The sequence below is a fragment of the Haemaphysalis longicornis genome, unplaced genomic scaffold (genome assembly GCF_048455015.1).
Source record: "Haemaphysalis longicornis isolate Haplotype H1 unplaced genomic scaffold, Haemaphysalis longicornis Haplotype H1 scaffold_2, whole genome shotgun sequence".
NCBI lineage: Eukaryota > Metazoa > Arthropoda > Arachnida > Ixodida > Ixodidae > Haemaphysalis > Haemaphysalis longicornis.
Window position 1 is genome coordinate 72,137,083 of NW_027526295.1, and position 15,648 is coordinate 72,152,730.

General features: G+C 45.7%; 1 protein-coding gene across 1 annotated transcript in view; it reads right to left on the reverse strand.

The window, feature by feature from the left end:
- Positions 1 to 1,863: 1,863 nt before the first annotated feature.
- Positions 1,864 to 15,648, reverse strand: part of LOC144168986 (patched domain-containing protein 3-like) — a 117,776-nt gene continuing 103,991 nt past the window's right edge. The window contains exons 4-5 of the mRNA XM_077697990.1: positions 9,732 to 10,069; positions 1,864 to 7,204 (exon numbers count right to left, since the gene is read on the reverse strand). Of these exons, the coding sequence (XP_077554116.1) occupies positions 6,049 to 7,204; positions 9,732 to 10,069 (1,494 nt within the window). The 3' untranslated portion in view covers positions 1,864 to 6,048. The remainder of the gene's footprint in view (positions 7,205 to 9,731; positions 10,070 to 15,648) is intronic.

Genomic DNA, 15,648 nt, shown 5'->3' on the forward strand with positions numbered 1-15,648 from the left:
TTTTCTTAACACCGACCTTTTTTGCGTAACATGTTCTCTCAGGTCAATTCTACGCATTCTTGTGAAAAATAAGGGAAGTTGGTATCTTTTAGGTCGGTTTAGCCTACCAAACGTTTATTTAATTCGATTCTTCTAGTACGGCGCGAGAAAAAGGAAAACGCGGGGTGCGTCCAGACGGCAAGGTATTTTAAATACGCGCCCTGAGTGTGGCGGTTGGACAGCGAGGCTGAGTGGTGCAGCCAGGAATGATGACATTCTTTGCTTTGACAATGTAAGGTTGATACACGACCTCCGCGGCGTTATTGGTTACGTCGCATCAGTGTGACATTGCAAACCAAACTCCTTGAGCCGGAACCACGTAAATTATTCTCTATATTGTTTCGAAATCAGAAACCTTGTCCATGTCGGTATGCCCTGGACGGCCAGTATTTTTTTACACTTCGTTAACCAAAAACAACGTAGTCTTTCAAGCGCTGACTTGGACGAAATTCATTTTGTAATACTCTCAAAAGTTCGTTCTTTGCCCCCCACTTGAACACATCGCCTTTTTAGCTTGCGTTGCAAGTCTATGAAGTATTGACGTCATTGTAACCGCCGGGAAAGAACTCGCCCTGTATCCGCCTTCATATGTCAGGGTCATCCTGCTTTTACGTCACTGTGTTGAAATTCTCCGAAAATATTATTGCTTCTTCGATGCAGCTAATCAAAACAGCGCAGTGGCGAGAAAGCGGTAGCTGATAGGGTTGAGCTTCTGCGAACTGATGCCGCCTGCGTCCGCTCGTGACACTACCAAATAATCTAGTTCTCTGTAGAAGAGGCATCCTTCGTGCAGTAAACATAAATAATTATTATTTCTTTGTTCAGACACATACAGATTAGCCATGGAAGCAATACGCTAAATTTAGCGTGGAGTGCATGTGTCGCCAAGGCGGACGTCAGCACACCGGCGGAGAAGATATGGTGCCAGCAAAACGAAGTCTCGAATACCCTTTTACCGAGAAGTGTGCTATGCCGCCCAAAGCGTAAAACTAATTCCAATGAAGCTTATTTATTACGAATTGTAGTCTGGTAATATCATATCTCATTGTTTGTAAGTCCCAGCAGTGGCCATTACGCTCGCGAAAGTCTTCTACACAATGCCTTTTTTGAACTGTGCCTGGGCCAGAAATATACTCTACTGCCCAGAGCCAAACCTGCAGTTTACAGATAATTATGTCGAGGTTAAAACAGGGCTAAACCAGGAAACTTTTTGTAACTGTAGGAACGGAGATACACGTTTTGAGAGAAGTAATAATGTAAAGCGCATTGAGGCAGTCCCACCTGTACCCAAATCGCAACATACAGAGGTTTCGAGTCGTAGGCAATTATCACAAGCACTCAACCGAAACTTTCCGAGATCTCACTGCGGCTAGCCAGGGCTGCCTCGACACGCTTGCGAAAACACAACGGCTAGTCTTCAGAACACGGTTCTAGAGGGTTACGATACATATCGTGCTCGCTGCGCAGCCTCTCCATGCGTCAATTATACTCGTCGAAATGAAGGGCCCCGATCTATCTACCTATGAGTTTTATTGTGGCGAGATATCAGGGGATAGACAATGCCGAAAAAATCGACAGAAGTCTTGTCGGGTCACTTCCTTGTTTAGTGAAGCACGAATGCAAGGCGCAATCCAAGTAGGTCGGGAGGAGCAGTCAATTACGCCAGCGTCTATTTCTGCAGACCCCTTCCCAAGAATACTTTAGTTTACATCCTGCCAAAAGCGGAGCGTAGGTTTTTGCCTCTCTGCAGCGGGATAGTCTAGATGCTCGCCCCTCGGCATCCAAACAGCCGGCGGCAGTCTCTGATGCAAATAAAAAATAGGGTTTTCAAAACAATTTGAACTTTATTCCTTACGTGCATTCTCATATGTACAGTAGTTCAATACCATCACTTTTGCCTATCATCATACGCACACAACATAAGGGGTGAGAAAGCACTTGCCGTTATCAAAACAAAACAAGAACAAAACGCCGCAAAACGTATGTGGCGAACAGCCTTGTGACGTCCCTGTGAATTTGTGCACTTAGAAGTCTGCCCATTTAAACAGTATCACGAACCATATACAGAAATGGTTGATTTACACAGCACTTTTTTAGGAATAGCTTAACGCCCTTGTCTTGGACGCGCGATTTCGTGGAGAGCCGGTCACCTTGCACACAGAGTCCTGAAACATGAACAAGCTTGACATAAGGCACAAGAGCTTTCACAGTAAATGTTGACGATCCCAACGCATCATTTACATTTTCAGTGACCAGATCTATCAACACACATTTCGACACCTATGTACAGATTTGAAGAAAAATCGTCATCTTCGTTTCCTCATTCGGATTGCGCTGTAGTTTGCCTGCTAACAAGGGGGATATTACTGGATATTTTGGGTAAAGTTCGGGTATGAGCGGAAATATCTCCTGTAGATAATGTCATTTACAAGAACAGTTTCTTGTTCCTCACACCTCACTACTAAGCAAATAATCGTAATTTTCAGGCTTCTGTAGATGGGCTGTTAATCACATCACCTTTCATTCAGTCCTACGTCACAAATGTCCAAGGCGAAGATGTGTCGGCATCATTGCATGTCTACGGACAATGGGGCAACAAGTGTAGCACTCTTTTTATCAGTTTAACAGCACCTTGAACGATATACAAATACCATGGCTTTTTTTTCGATGATGGAGAAGTAGCTTGAGTGGTGATGCGTTAGCAGTTGATGTAAGTTTAACACGGCAGCTAAAACAACATTGAGACGGCCCCTTTCACCTTCCTACTTTTCAGTATCATTCCGCAAAGCCTTTCACCCTGTTAAGCGCCAATCTACCCATTTTTTACGAGATGAAGTTTGAGGAATGGAACATTGTTTTTTTCTACAATGGTTTGTTTCCTACAAATGAGATGAATTTCAACAGTATTTTATCTTGCCAAGAGCACATCTATCTCATCAATACTATGACCGCGATGAACTAGAGATTAACGAGTTATTTCACAATCTTTCTGCTAAAACCTGTATAACACTTTTCTCTGTAGCTTCAGTCATTCGGGTGACCTAGCCCTCTTTTGTGGCCTGCCAACCCACGAAGTACCAGTAATTGGCGCCTGAAACTGAGAAAAAAAGAAACAACGCAACTTAGGCCATAAATTTTAATTAATTCAAAAGCAACCCCTCGACTGAAGGTGTTTTCTTTCTCATGAACTTGGTAAGTCACTGCACGAGGCATGTAAACAAGCACTTACACTTTTTTTGTAAACACATGCGATGGAGGAGTATTTTTTTCCCAGATTCTGGCAGCTTTCTAAACGAGGAATTGCCTTTATGACAAGGCATGCGGCGGTAACATAGGTAACTTAGTGTAAGGTGGCCGTATTGCAACCTGCTAGGAAGCATCAAAGGGGTGATTTTCCTATTGCGACGTAGTCCTTCCGAGTCCACCGGAAGATCACACTAATTTCTGCTTTTTCTGAAACATATATACTAATTTATACCACAATTGTTATGCGTGTACCTAAACTGTTTCATTTTCCAGCTAAAATTCCACTATGTCGCCCATTGGTGCGGGTGGAATATTACAAAACAAGACCAAACGCTTTCTGAGAGTCTCGCCTCGCAGCTTAAAAGCCTCTTCTGCGTCTCAGACTGCTGAGAAGTTACAATTTTTCAACAAATATTGTATTGAGACTTAGCCTGCGGAGAAAAAAATTCACTTTGGGTCTCTACTCAACGAATCCCCATTTGTCGTTTTTGAAGTCGTTTTGGATTAAGGAATAACATTCCTACAACAATCTAATCGAAGGCCAGCAATGCAAATTGAAAGAGTCCATAAACTTTATAGAAGAGTAGAGAAAATCAATATGCAATATTAAGTACCAGTTGTACATGGCCTTGAATTGTAGGCACTTTTGAAAGTTTTCGTCCACTGCAACTACCCAAACATGGCAGTCACGGGTTTGTAACAACGTTCGTTAACGTGAAAATCAAGCCAATAGTACGAGAAAAACACAATTCATAGCCTAATGCAGATTGATATGTCCTTTCGTACAGCCGGTTATTCACCATGTTTTCATGAAAGAGTCCCAAGTCACATTTCTGTTCACTCCCATTGACACTATGTTCCTATCCTATATTTTCAATGCTTTCAACTCGAAAGCAAGCAAGTGCTTTTAGATATCATAACCGCCATGAGAGAAATAAGGCATTTGGTTTTTGCGTTAGCTCGGTCATAGCATTGTCGCAATCTTGCGACACTTTCCTTAGATGCTTTGAATTCTCGTGCCAAACAACTGTGACATTCATGATGATAATAGTGAAAGAACTGCAAAATCATCAAGCAGATACCTTGTCTCCCTCGTAAAATTTCCATTGCTGAGCCTATAAAGTTATTCGACTCCAACCCAGCGTCTTCATCTTGAAAAATTTTAGAACACCACTAATCCTATCACCTTGATCCCTTGATACCTTCCACACCTCGGTATTCCTTCCTAGTCTTACCATTTCACTGAAAATTCGCCGAAAAGACAAGGACAGAAATGCTGTCAGCACCAGAAAATAATTATAGTTATGATTTTTGTTAATATAGATAGCCTGGAGGGGTAAATTTATTTATTTTTCATTAACATTCAAACAAGTGTAGGCGTCTTAAAAACCAAGTACACGTGTGATGTAGGAGTGAAAATGCCTTGCTATTTTCTAGGCTCAGGCTTACAACTTCTCAAAACTTTTCTGCGATTGAATGACTACTTGCTTACTGTCCCAATGATAAAACTGCTGGGGCCTGTTTTTTTGGCGCCCAGGCATTTCTAGATGTCCCGAAGATCCAGCTAGTAAATCGTTGCCTATATGGGGCATTTATGGCAATTCGACAAAACCCGGCTTTGCCAGGCCACTAACTTTGTGCTTTGCTTTTTATGCCTTTGTTGAGCTGTTTTTGATTAATTATTGCTTTTATTTAAGTATTTTTTCTGGTCAGGAAAACACAGGCAAACATTAGCGCCTGCGAACGTACTGAATTAACGCAGCAGAACTCCATTTACAGAAGTCGAGTTGGAATATTATAATCTCAGTCGGTTATGTGAAAAGGTTGTGAGAGGTGTCCATGTGTGCTCGGCATTTGGAATGGTCACCAGGTTAACAATTCAAAAACAAAACAGTATTTTAATCATCGTAGGCTAAGTACAATACCATGTGCATAGTATTTTCTACAGCCCCTCATTTCAACATAACCCAGCTCGCAATACAACAGAAAACATCAACAGCGCCGGGGTATCTAACAACTTCTCTGTCAGCAGCTGTGTCCAAAATATGTAACACAAAATAAGGCGTAAGAGTGTGCATGCCCGGATCTATCGGGGTAGAACGCCTCACTCCACGTATGGTGCACATGCTTACTTCGGACATTCATTCCAAAACCTGTCTTTTCAGTTGCAACCAAGACTCGAGCAAAGTTCCTGCACAACATTTCTGCATCTTTTCTATGACGGAAAAATACTGCAGCCATTCGTGTAATCACGTCTGCGCAAGGGGGGGGGGGGGCGAGGGGTGTTGTTCCTACCAACCTAAGTCACTATTATGACCATTCTTTCAGGCAAAACAGCTATGCTAAGGCAACGACTAACCGTGTAAGGCACACACTGCAGGATTATGAAGGCTGCCGGGACGCCTCACAAAGCTTTGATCTTAGACTTCATTTCCCAGCGCGGCCTTAACATTCTCATTATTTCCGAAACGGTTTCGCACACCGGTTCACACAGGCTGCGACTGGGCCCAACAGACCATACTCTCATATGAGTAGCATACACTGAGAAAACACTGAGTCCATGGCAGGCTCAACACACTTCTCGCTTAAAGCCTGCACCGGCGTGCACCTGGTCCGGCCACATGAAAAACAATAACTGCACTTTGGTTTATGTACACACAAGCAGCCCGTATCGCACAGTGCACAGGACTAGACTTCCCATCTTCGCCGCCATTTGTCGACCCCGTGTTAGGCGGCCGAGGCGCAGGTGTGGGGTTAGGCCGATCAGGAAGGCACGCTGTACTGCTTCGAGAGACGCGGGGGAGACTTGACGTCATTGGAGCTGTGCCTCCGGTGCAGACACCGCTCAGCGGGCGGCGCCTTGGCCGGCCAATTGTAAGGCGGCGCTATCCTTCCGGGAACCGTGTCCATCTCCTCGTCATCCGGCTGGAAGCCCGGGTTAACTTGGTCCCCACCTCCTACCATGGACGCTGGCCTGTCCTGGAAGGTAGAGTAGCTAACAATGTTGGTCAGTAGATTCTTACTGCTGTCGTTGCTCGGCAAGTCCGTGTCCTGGTTCAGGTCGCCGCTTAACTTGCGCTTCGCATCTTTATTAGGAGCGGGCGTCACCAGGGACCCGTATGGGTCGGCCGATGTTACAATCACTGGCGGCGTCTTGCAACCGTTGGAGGATGGGTACGGCGGAACAAAGAACGGGTGCGTCACGATGGCTTTCTTGTGCTTCTTGCACAATGAGTCAGACATAGACAAGAGGACAGGCAGCAGCAAAATGCCGTGAAGAGCACCGAACAGGATCACCAGAAACACTGTCTTGAAGAAAGTCAGGAAGATGTAGGACGGGGCGAACGCCAGGATGATGATCCCGAGAATGGTGGACACGCTTCCCTGGAAAATGGGCATACCCAGGGAATGGAGGGCACACTTCATCTTCTCGTTAGCAGTAGGGCCATCCGAGGAGAGGTACGCGTACGATATGTGCGCCGAGTAGTCGACTGAAAAGCCGATGCACATTATCAGGTTGATCATAGAGATTGAGTCCAGGTTGACATTCCACAGGGTCATGTAACCAATCACGCCAATCTCGATTGAGCAGATGGAGAAGGCCACCCACAACGCGCACGACACACTCGGGATGAAAATCAGGGCGATAATCATCATTACTGCCGCGGCCACACCGATGGACTGGATGGACGTCTCTCGCACCAAGATGAACTGGTCAAAGAATACGAACAGCGTGTGGAACACGGTGATGTGATGATCCGGGTAACTGTCGGCGATCCGTCGCAGGTCGAGCACCATGTCTTTTTCCATATTGGCATCCGAGATGTTAGTGGTCTGGATGATGCAACGTGATGCCACGATAGATGTGTAGTTGTCATTGAACTTGATGTCTTTCTTAAACGTCGAGAAAGGCTCGAACCTGCGCATTTGAAAAAGACACGTCATGTGCCCGTTTTAGTGAATTACCTAGAATGAAAACGTAAACTTACGCGTTCTATGGCAGCGTAAATTAGGACAAAATGCTTTCCTGTGCGGTTATTTTACCGGGTCAGTTTTATCGTAAACCAAGTAAAGTAACCTTCTCACTTTACTTGCCGCCTTTCTATCCAGAAATATAAAATATACTAACGCAGCATTGATATCCTTTCTGTGTAGTGGCTTAGGTATATTTGAAAATGTTAAGACATACAAACAAAGCAAGTTAATGGGCTAAGATGATAATCCCTTTGTCATAATTGACGAGTAATCTAGTAATGCACTTGTTATTCACCAAAAAACATTCTAATGCCAACTGTGTATTGCACTTTTTTTTTGTTACAGCCCATATATACGTTGGTGAAACAACTGCAACTGATTAATACTGACCTGGCAATTGTGCGGGCGAAGTTGCTAATCTGCTGAGCAGAAGTTCGCAATTTTGCTTTATGTACACTATAAATTTCGGTACAAGGCAGAACCATTTGTGCCCAGACAAAGGGGCCTGCTTCGTTTGGCTATTAAACTGCAAGAAATATGGGGATGCCCGGAAGATTAACGGCTACAAAAATTTCATTTTGCTGAACGTCTGCCCGCATGCCCGCACAAAACAAGACTTCAATGCACATTCCTAGCTCTGGTAGGTGTTAGCGGCGTTATTCATAGAGATCACAAATTCATATTTACAGTTAAAAAACTTCCTGCCTTCCCAACGTTTTTAGATATAACATATAAGTGCAATATATGTTAATTTCAAGCAGATCCACTTCATAATGACAAGTTCTATGGCGCGCACAACAAAAATTCACAGCAGCCGTTTTGTACCTAATTTTTTTTTGGAAACATGCACGGTTCCAAGGAAAATTGGAGCCCATACAACCACGTGGTCTACATCCAAAATATTCACCTTCCCTCTGTAGATATTTAGGTGAATGAACAGGAAATTTCCTTTTAAATGTGCTTAAGTTTTGTCAAAGGAAGCAGCGTAGAGTTCGATAAGTTAACAAATAAACAAAGTTACTCCAATAATCGTTTATCAACAGCAACAACTGAGGTTTGATGTAAGCTATGCGGGTTGCAAATTTCTGACAAAAACGATACTAGAACTGACAACGCTTTACGTTGTCACCCGTTTTCGTCCTTGTCTGCGCGCTGTTTTCAGTAGAAAACAAACACAGACGAAGGCGCGCTGTAGACAATGAAAAGCTAATTACCCCTTGCTTTCACATTTACGAGAAGGTTTTGATAAATGTCACTACGCTTCTCCCCTTAGAAACCGGCAAATGGGGACCTGAAAATTGCGTCCCTTTTGAGAACCCCCAACCACCTCCAATGAGTTGTATGTTCATGGGCGAGCGTCGTAAAGGCCGTCATTAGCCATTTTTTTTCTCTTGTGATGAACGAAAGCCTTTCCCATGAGCTTTCAACTGCTCCTGTTTTAGGTCAGCCATTCATTCCAGGCCTCAGAGTGTTCCTACATCATCCATACTATCCCACCACTATCACAACCAAATAAAACACAAAGCACCTTACCCAGGCCTATCAAGAAGTGAAGGCGCCACCCTCCGAAATCTGCAGGCCAACACATATACCCACAGAACCTTCCCCGGGCCCTTTAGTGACTCAATACTCTGCCACCTGTAATCTCTTTCCGTCCCATTGCCCCTTGCAGCATCAGCATAGCCGTGAAAATTGGGGGTAGCGGGAGCAAGGGGACCATGCCTCGCTGTTCTACCAGAAAAAAGGCGCCAAATTTGGGATGCCTCATTCATAAAATATAGAAACGTTTTAGCTATGTCACGTAGTTTTAATTATACTCATAGCCTTATATTTTATGCTGGCAAGACGGCGGTGGTCCTGTCGCTGAAAACGCTTTCCCACCACAGGCGGTCAACGAGTTGAGCATGCACCGTGGCTGTGGACGGCCCCAGGTTCATTCCTGGCGCCAGGTAAAATAGGTACAAGCGACTCCTCGTCCTGGCACTCGGCCCGTGCGGCAGGACGACAAAACTTCGGGAGTTGGCCCGGCTTGCACAGGACATCGGCCCTACGGGATTGAGCGGCTGAAAAACGCAATGTTTTTGTTTTTCGCGCAATGCAGAGGTATTTTTGAAAGGGTGGATGCGGGGCGAGGTGCCCTGAGAGAGTTTGCTGTGCACGCCCATGACAATCAGGTATGGGAGCGGCAACAAATTTCAGTCTTCACTCCGACTTCCACTTCACACCAGGAGTAGTGGATGGCTTCCCGAACAACCTGGGCCCCGGTATCTAGCAAGACCTAATAACGAAGGCTCGGAAAGCCAGCCGCTGCCGGGGTGTCCCGGACTGATGTTGATTCCCACCGGGTTGGTGCTCTAACCATCTGCCCCTGATGCTCGGCACATAAAGGTGTATTCCATAACTAGATTATGCTATCCCTGGACAGAGTTATTCATCCGCCGCTGCTCCGCAGTCCATCTCCAATTGCTTACCTGAGCATGAACCTTAGTCCCTGTATGTAGTCGTGCGGATCTGTGAGGTCGAACTGGCCGAAGTAGCCCTTGAAGGGACCGTCCAGAGTCTGGCGACGGTACTCGCGGAACCAGCACTCGGTCAGTTCCGTGTTCTGCACGAAGCTGCTGTTCTCGAATGTCCCAATGATCTCCTCCAGCTTGTCGTACACCTCGGGGTTCCAGTAGTCGAGCGTCTTGTTCATCACCACGTGGATTCGCAGCGGGTAGCGTCGGAAGTACTTGTCGTCAATGTTGAAGAAGTCGCGCGCGTACGAGGTGTCCATGGCCAACTTGTAGCGCTCCAGCCCCTCCTTCACCTGGAATGAATGAATCATTTAATTAGTACCTTGTGGGTAGAGGGAAAAAAGATTGTTCGGCAGAAAATAGGTGAAAACTGATGAAAGAAGAAAATCGAAGAAAGAAAACGTGTTGCAAATTTCACTGAAAAACTCACCAAAATATTTTTCATAAATACATTCAGCGTGGGTCTAAAGGAAATTTGAAGACTACCGTTTATGTTAGCACACAACCTCCAGTGCAATTGGCGAACACATGTTAAAAAACAGCGCTCTATGTGTTTTTGCTTTACTAAATCTGTGCACAACCTATAATAACTAAAAAAGCAGTGATAAAAGAAACCCATGCCAGCAAGCATTTCGGGAACGCTAAGATCCGTTGTGCATATTTTAGGTAGCCACGTGAACATGAAGTCTGACAGTGTCAATGTATTAACAAGTCGTGCTATCCACATGCATGGTCATGAGGCTACGATACGAGGGAGTATGTATGCATGGGAAATAAGCTTACAAGGGATAAGGTTTGAATACTACATCTGCCCTAGAACCACTTAGAAAATAAAAGCCACTCCAAGGACTTTAAATCTACCACATGAGATTGTAGGGGCAGGAGCGTTTATTTACTTTGTTACGGGGAAAGGGAAGGTGGAAAAATCAAATCAAATATTTTTATTTCCAGAATAAATTCTGGATGGTTCCCTGACTAAAAGCTGTGAAAGGAGTGGGTGGTGGCCCCAGCGCAGGCCGCCTTCAGTTCCCGCTGCAGCCCGCGCCCCCGAGATCAGCTACGTTTGATTCATCAAGTAAGGAGCTGGTCAGCATGAGCTCCCACTGCTCAAGTGAGGGTGATTGGAGGTGGTTCTGATGTTTAACGCCCTCAGCACAAGATGACATGTAGTGCTTGGTGTGTTACAAGTTGCACAGCTGTTTGGATAAGTGGTGGGTGAAGCGTGACGTAGACCAGTTATGTTGTAGCAGAGTCCTTTAATGCTTCTCTGGTCATGAAACTCCCGGCCAAGTCTCGTACGGGGACAAAGGCTACCGCGAGTGGCGCCACCGCAGATCGGAGGGCATCGGGCGGCCGCCGCTGCTCTGTAGCCAGACCGGCAGGCAGGAACGCAGTAACAGCATGCCCGTTCGCACCAAATTTTTTCGCCACTCACAAAATGATAAGTCCATTTGAGCGGCCCACGACACGTAAAGCGAAAGCGCACTGCTGATAAGGCGGCGAGCGTCTGTTTTATCTTACTCCGTGGTCCGTTCCCTGCCAAACGCACTCTGACCACGCCCCCGGCTGGCCTCCGATCAACACCAGCACCGCGACGCGGCAGCGCACGAAGCTGTCCCATAGCGTGATGGCGAAGTTTCATGACCAGAAAGGCATTGAAGGACTCTGGTTGTAATAAGTCGATGTTTGAATCCTGCGCCATATTCGTGAGCTTTATATATTGCGTGGTGGGTGATGGGGGGGGGGGGGGGGGGACCCCAGGCGTTTCTGGCAATAATGGTATATCTGTGTATGTTTCTTGAAATGAGGGGTTGGTGGAGGATACCGGAGGTTACCGGAGGTTACCCGTGTCTTTTTACCGGCAATCTCTCAAGCGAGCCAGCTACAGCAATAACAACATTTTAGACTGATAAGGTTTTTAATTACTTATATTAAACACAACAAATAGCCAGACAGCAGCAACACCATTTTCAACTGAAACGCTGCTGAAACTATCTTTGCTCGGTCTTACGAAAATTGCGTTGTTTCGGACGTTTTTTTTCCCCTTCAATTGAGAAACGTGGTCAGGCTACTTGCGAAGCAAATTTTCTTATACAGGTACCGATAGTCAATAAATGGAGCGACTGATGAATCTGATTTATCACCGATTTTAAAATTGGTAGGACAGTGTGCCATAAGGTCACGCACTACAGCATTTTTAAGCCGCTCACACTAATCTATGAAGGCGAACATAAATGCAAGTTCTTGGTTTTACTGAAATCAACAAGTGGCTTCTTTTAATGCCTGCGATGAGCGGCAAACGTATTTGTGCACAAAAAATTCGTATTTACTGTTGTGGAAACTGCCTCCAGCATATGCCCCCTTATGCTCGGTTTTCCTTCCCAGCCAGCTAGCCCAGGACAACAACCGACTGAAAACCATTTACGATTGTTTGTATTTGCACCTTGAGAACATTTCTTTCATGCTATTTTTCTACGTCTGGGATTCCCAAGATACGATCTGCGAGGCATAATCACGCTGCTCGGTAGCTGACGGCTTGTCCTTGGAGGTAATGACCAGTGTTTACGGCAGCGTAAACATTCCCAGGTCATTATGTCCGGTAATGCATACAATTCAGCTTGGGAGCGCGAACAATTCGCGTCGGGCGCCCACACCATGGAAACCGGTTCGCAAGTAGGAATCGTAAACTGTTTTTGTACGTACACTGGAGCTTCATGCAGTGAATTTTGAAAGAGGTAGCCAGCGTCATGCAAGTCAGCCGGGGAACCTCGGGTTCATTTGACCTTGCCTATTCACTCCCTTCCAAAACATTACTAGTTCGAAAACAACAGTTTCTTAATTTGCTTGCTTATCATTCACAGCTTGGCCAGTGTGAAGACTCTTTCACGTGTACTAAATAATTGTTTAACTCTGGCCAATTGCGCTTAAGGTACACCGCAGGGTCGCCACGTTCGCAACACTTTGTAAGGTTAAGTCTGCCGACTCGCACCAGGTACCTTCAGAAACTGGGTTGGCGCGGTCCCTGAACACGAATGAATATTGCTTCTTGCGTGAGCGCTGTATAAGGGCACATTTTACACCTTGCAATAAAGCTTTAGTGGCACGATGTGTGTACAAGTCTGGAAGACCATTTACTCCATAAGGCTCCCGCTTTGGTGTTTTAGGAACCAAGCGTCTTAGTGTCTCGGGCTGTCGTCGTCTCCTGTCGTCGTCCTCTCATGTCTTCATGGTAAATCAAGTTGCCAAATGATGGTCAAGAAACAAGTGTGAAATGGATAAAACCGGTTGAAAATAAACTAACATGATCGAAGCCAATTTAAAATACATGAATTATCAGGATTTATTTACATAAATAACAGAAATTAGTTAAATTCCGTTTTGAAATTGGTTTCAAACACATGGTTTTCTCTTGTAAAGCATGCTTGTTAGCATGCTGCGGCATGTGACACGAAGACAACTTACGGCCAGTCTGTCTCTCATTTAATTGCTTAAATCCGGTTCAACGCAAGAGAGGGAGCCACCGGCATTCAAGCGCGCAATCGCTCCTCCCACCGGCGCTTCCCCGGCGCCCAATCAGCGCGTTCTCTGAGGCAAGAGAAAGACTTACAATTGTTTAGTACACATATACACTGCATGTTTCGCCCCTCCCCAGGCTTCACGTTAATGGAGATGGCCCAGGATTCTTCAGAGGCCATGCAAATTACCGCACCGCTCCTTTTTTTTCTAAAAGTGTCCTTCAAATTTCAGTGCTCGTTTCAGTCGGGCTCAAAATCGAAATCAGTTTCAAAAATACCCCAGCTTCCCGCGAGGGGTACCCTGTGGAGATGCGACGCATCTTGGGGGTTCACTTCGTGTTTCCGTTGGGTTGATTCTCTAATTGCGTGAAACGTGTGAGGAACGCGTATGATGTATTCTTTATTTCTTTGGCCGGTGCTGGAACGACCGCGGCTATGACGCAACGTGGCGCGGCTATGACGCAACACAATCCAACACAATACACTTTAATCCAATCCAACCCTAATCCAAATCCAATCCAATCCAAGCCAAGCCAAGCCAAGCCAACCAAATCGAATCCAATCCAATGCCCCTCGCGAGAGAGTGTTCGCTATCGGAGAGGAGAGGGGGTGAGCGGCGGAGAGCGCAGCTCGCGCGGCGAGGAGAATGGGGGAGGGGTGTGGACGGACAACAACAACGCCGTATGGAGGGACAAGGCGAGTGAATGAGATGCAGTCGCATCTAAAACGGCCGGCAGTATTGCCTAGACCCAACTAAAAAGACAAAGTTCTTCCAAATTATGATTCGACAGATACCATCCGTCAAAACCACGTCACTAAATTTTGGCGTAGCCATTCCTCGATGGGCATACCTTATCCAGCTGTTGCACATATTTATATTGCTGCAATGAGCACTTCGTTTGAGTAATTACGGCTCCGATGAGGTACCACTGTGAAGCGTTCCTCCAGCGCAAGGTAATTGTACTTGTCTATAGCAAGTGGAACCCAGCAGCCCAATGCACACTGGACGTTCAGGAGTGCGCGACTCACGAAAGGCAAGCGGAGTATTGAAGGTTCCTTGCACAAGTTTTAGTTCCAGCAGGAGCGGGTAAGGAAGGTAATGAAGCACAAATGTTTTTGCTGCCACAGTTGCGTGAACCAAACGGAATGCCTTCTGTCGGGTACCTTGTGTCATGTCTTTTACATCTGCGTGGGAAATTCGGCGGCCTGCTATTAAAGCGAAAGGGATAGGGCAGGTACAAGACCCGATGGCGTCCTTTAAAAAAACTAATGGGTTTTCCCATAGACCGCTTGGTCGACCGAAGAGCTGTGATAAGTTTTCTGAGCACACGGTGCGTGCGTGACACTGGGCTTACGTTGTGTCAAAACAGACCCTTTAAAATCGCGAAAAAGGGAAATCTCTACAGAAGACAGTACACGCATTGATCATGAATTAAGCAGTTCAATGAACAGCGTATCACACACATTTCAGTCTCTCGCAGATGCGTTTAGAAGTACGCGGAAAATCGTCGCATGGGTTTGTTTTTCATTTGTGATTTGGGTCTTTGAAACTTTGACGATCGATTCGATGCACTTTCAGCGAAGGTTTAGACGCACTTTTGGCGCAGTGTTGATGTGAGAAAGCTTTCCCGATCCTTTCAACTTTTTTTAGGGAGGGATGGTAAAGTTTTGTTTCCTCAAATTTTCCTCAGTAAAAGGACCTGCGCGTTACAATCGGGGTCGCGTTTGAATCGTGCAAATGTGGCAGACCCTGTAGTAAATATCTCGCACTGGAAATTTGATTCTTTTTCTAAAATTGTTTGTTTTCCTAAATAAAATTTTATTCGATAATCAGCGCTCGTGTAGCACTTCTTCCTTTTCTGTACACGTTCCAAGCTCCACATGTTTTCCATCATGTATAACCCACAGCTCACCCAACCGTCCACCGCTGTGCGTTATTTCCGAGAAGAATCCTGCATTACCCTCTACCTTCAGTTCACAGTTTCTGGCAAAGCCGGCAACTCAGAGACACGGTGCTCCATCACATCATGGAAAGCATGAGAAAGAGATATTTGCCCCCCGCCCCCCCCCCCCCCCCAACCTTGAATCTTTGCTTTCACGCGCTGTTACGAATCGCTGCCCGGAGCTGTCAAACACGGCATGACCATGTTTAGGCATGGCTGCATTTAGGCGGATGTCAAACTTTCCTTCACAGACGAGGTCGTGTTAACTCAGATTCGATGTTGTTTATCGCTGGATGAATATGAGCCAGTAGAATATCTAAGCCATCTGTAGATGGCCCAAACCTCCTAAGCGACCTCAGAATTAGTCAGGGTTACCGAATTGAATTAAGTTATCAAGTTCAAGGTTACAAGTCT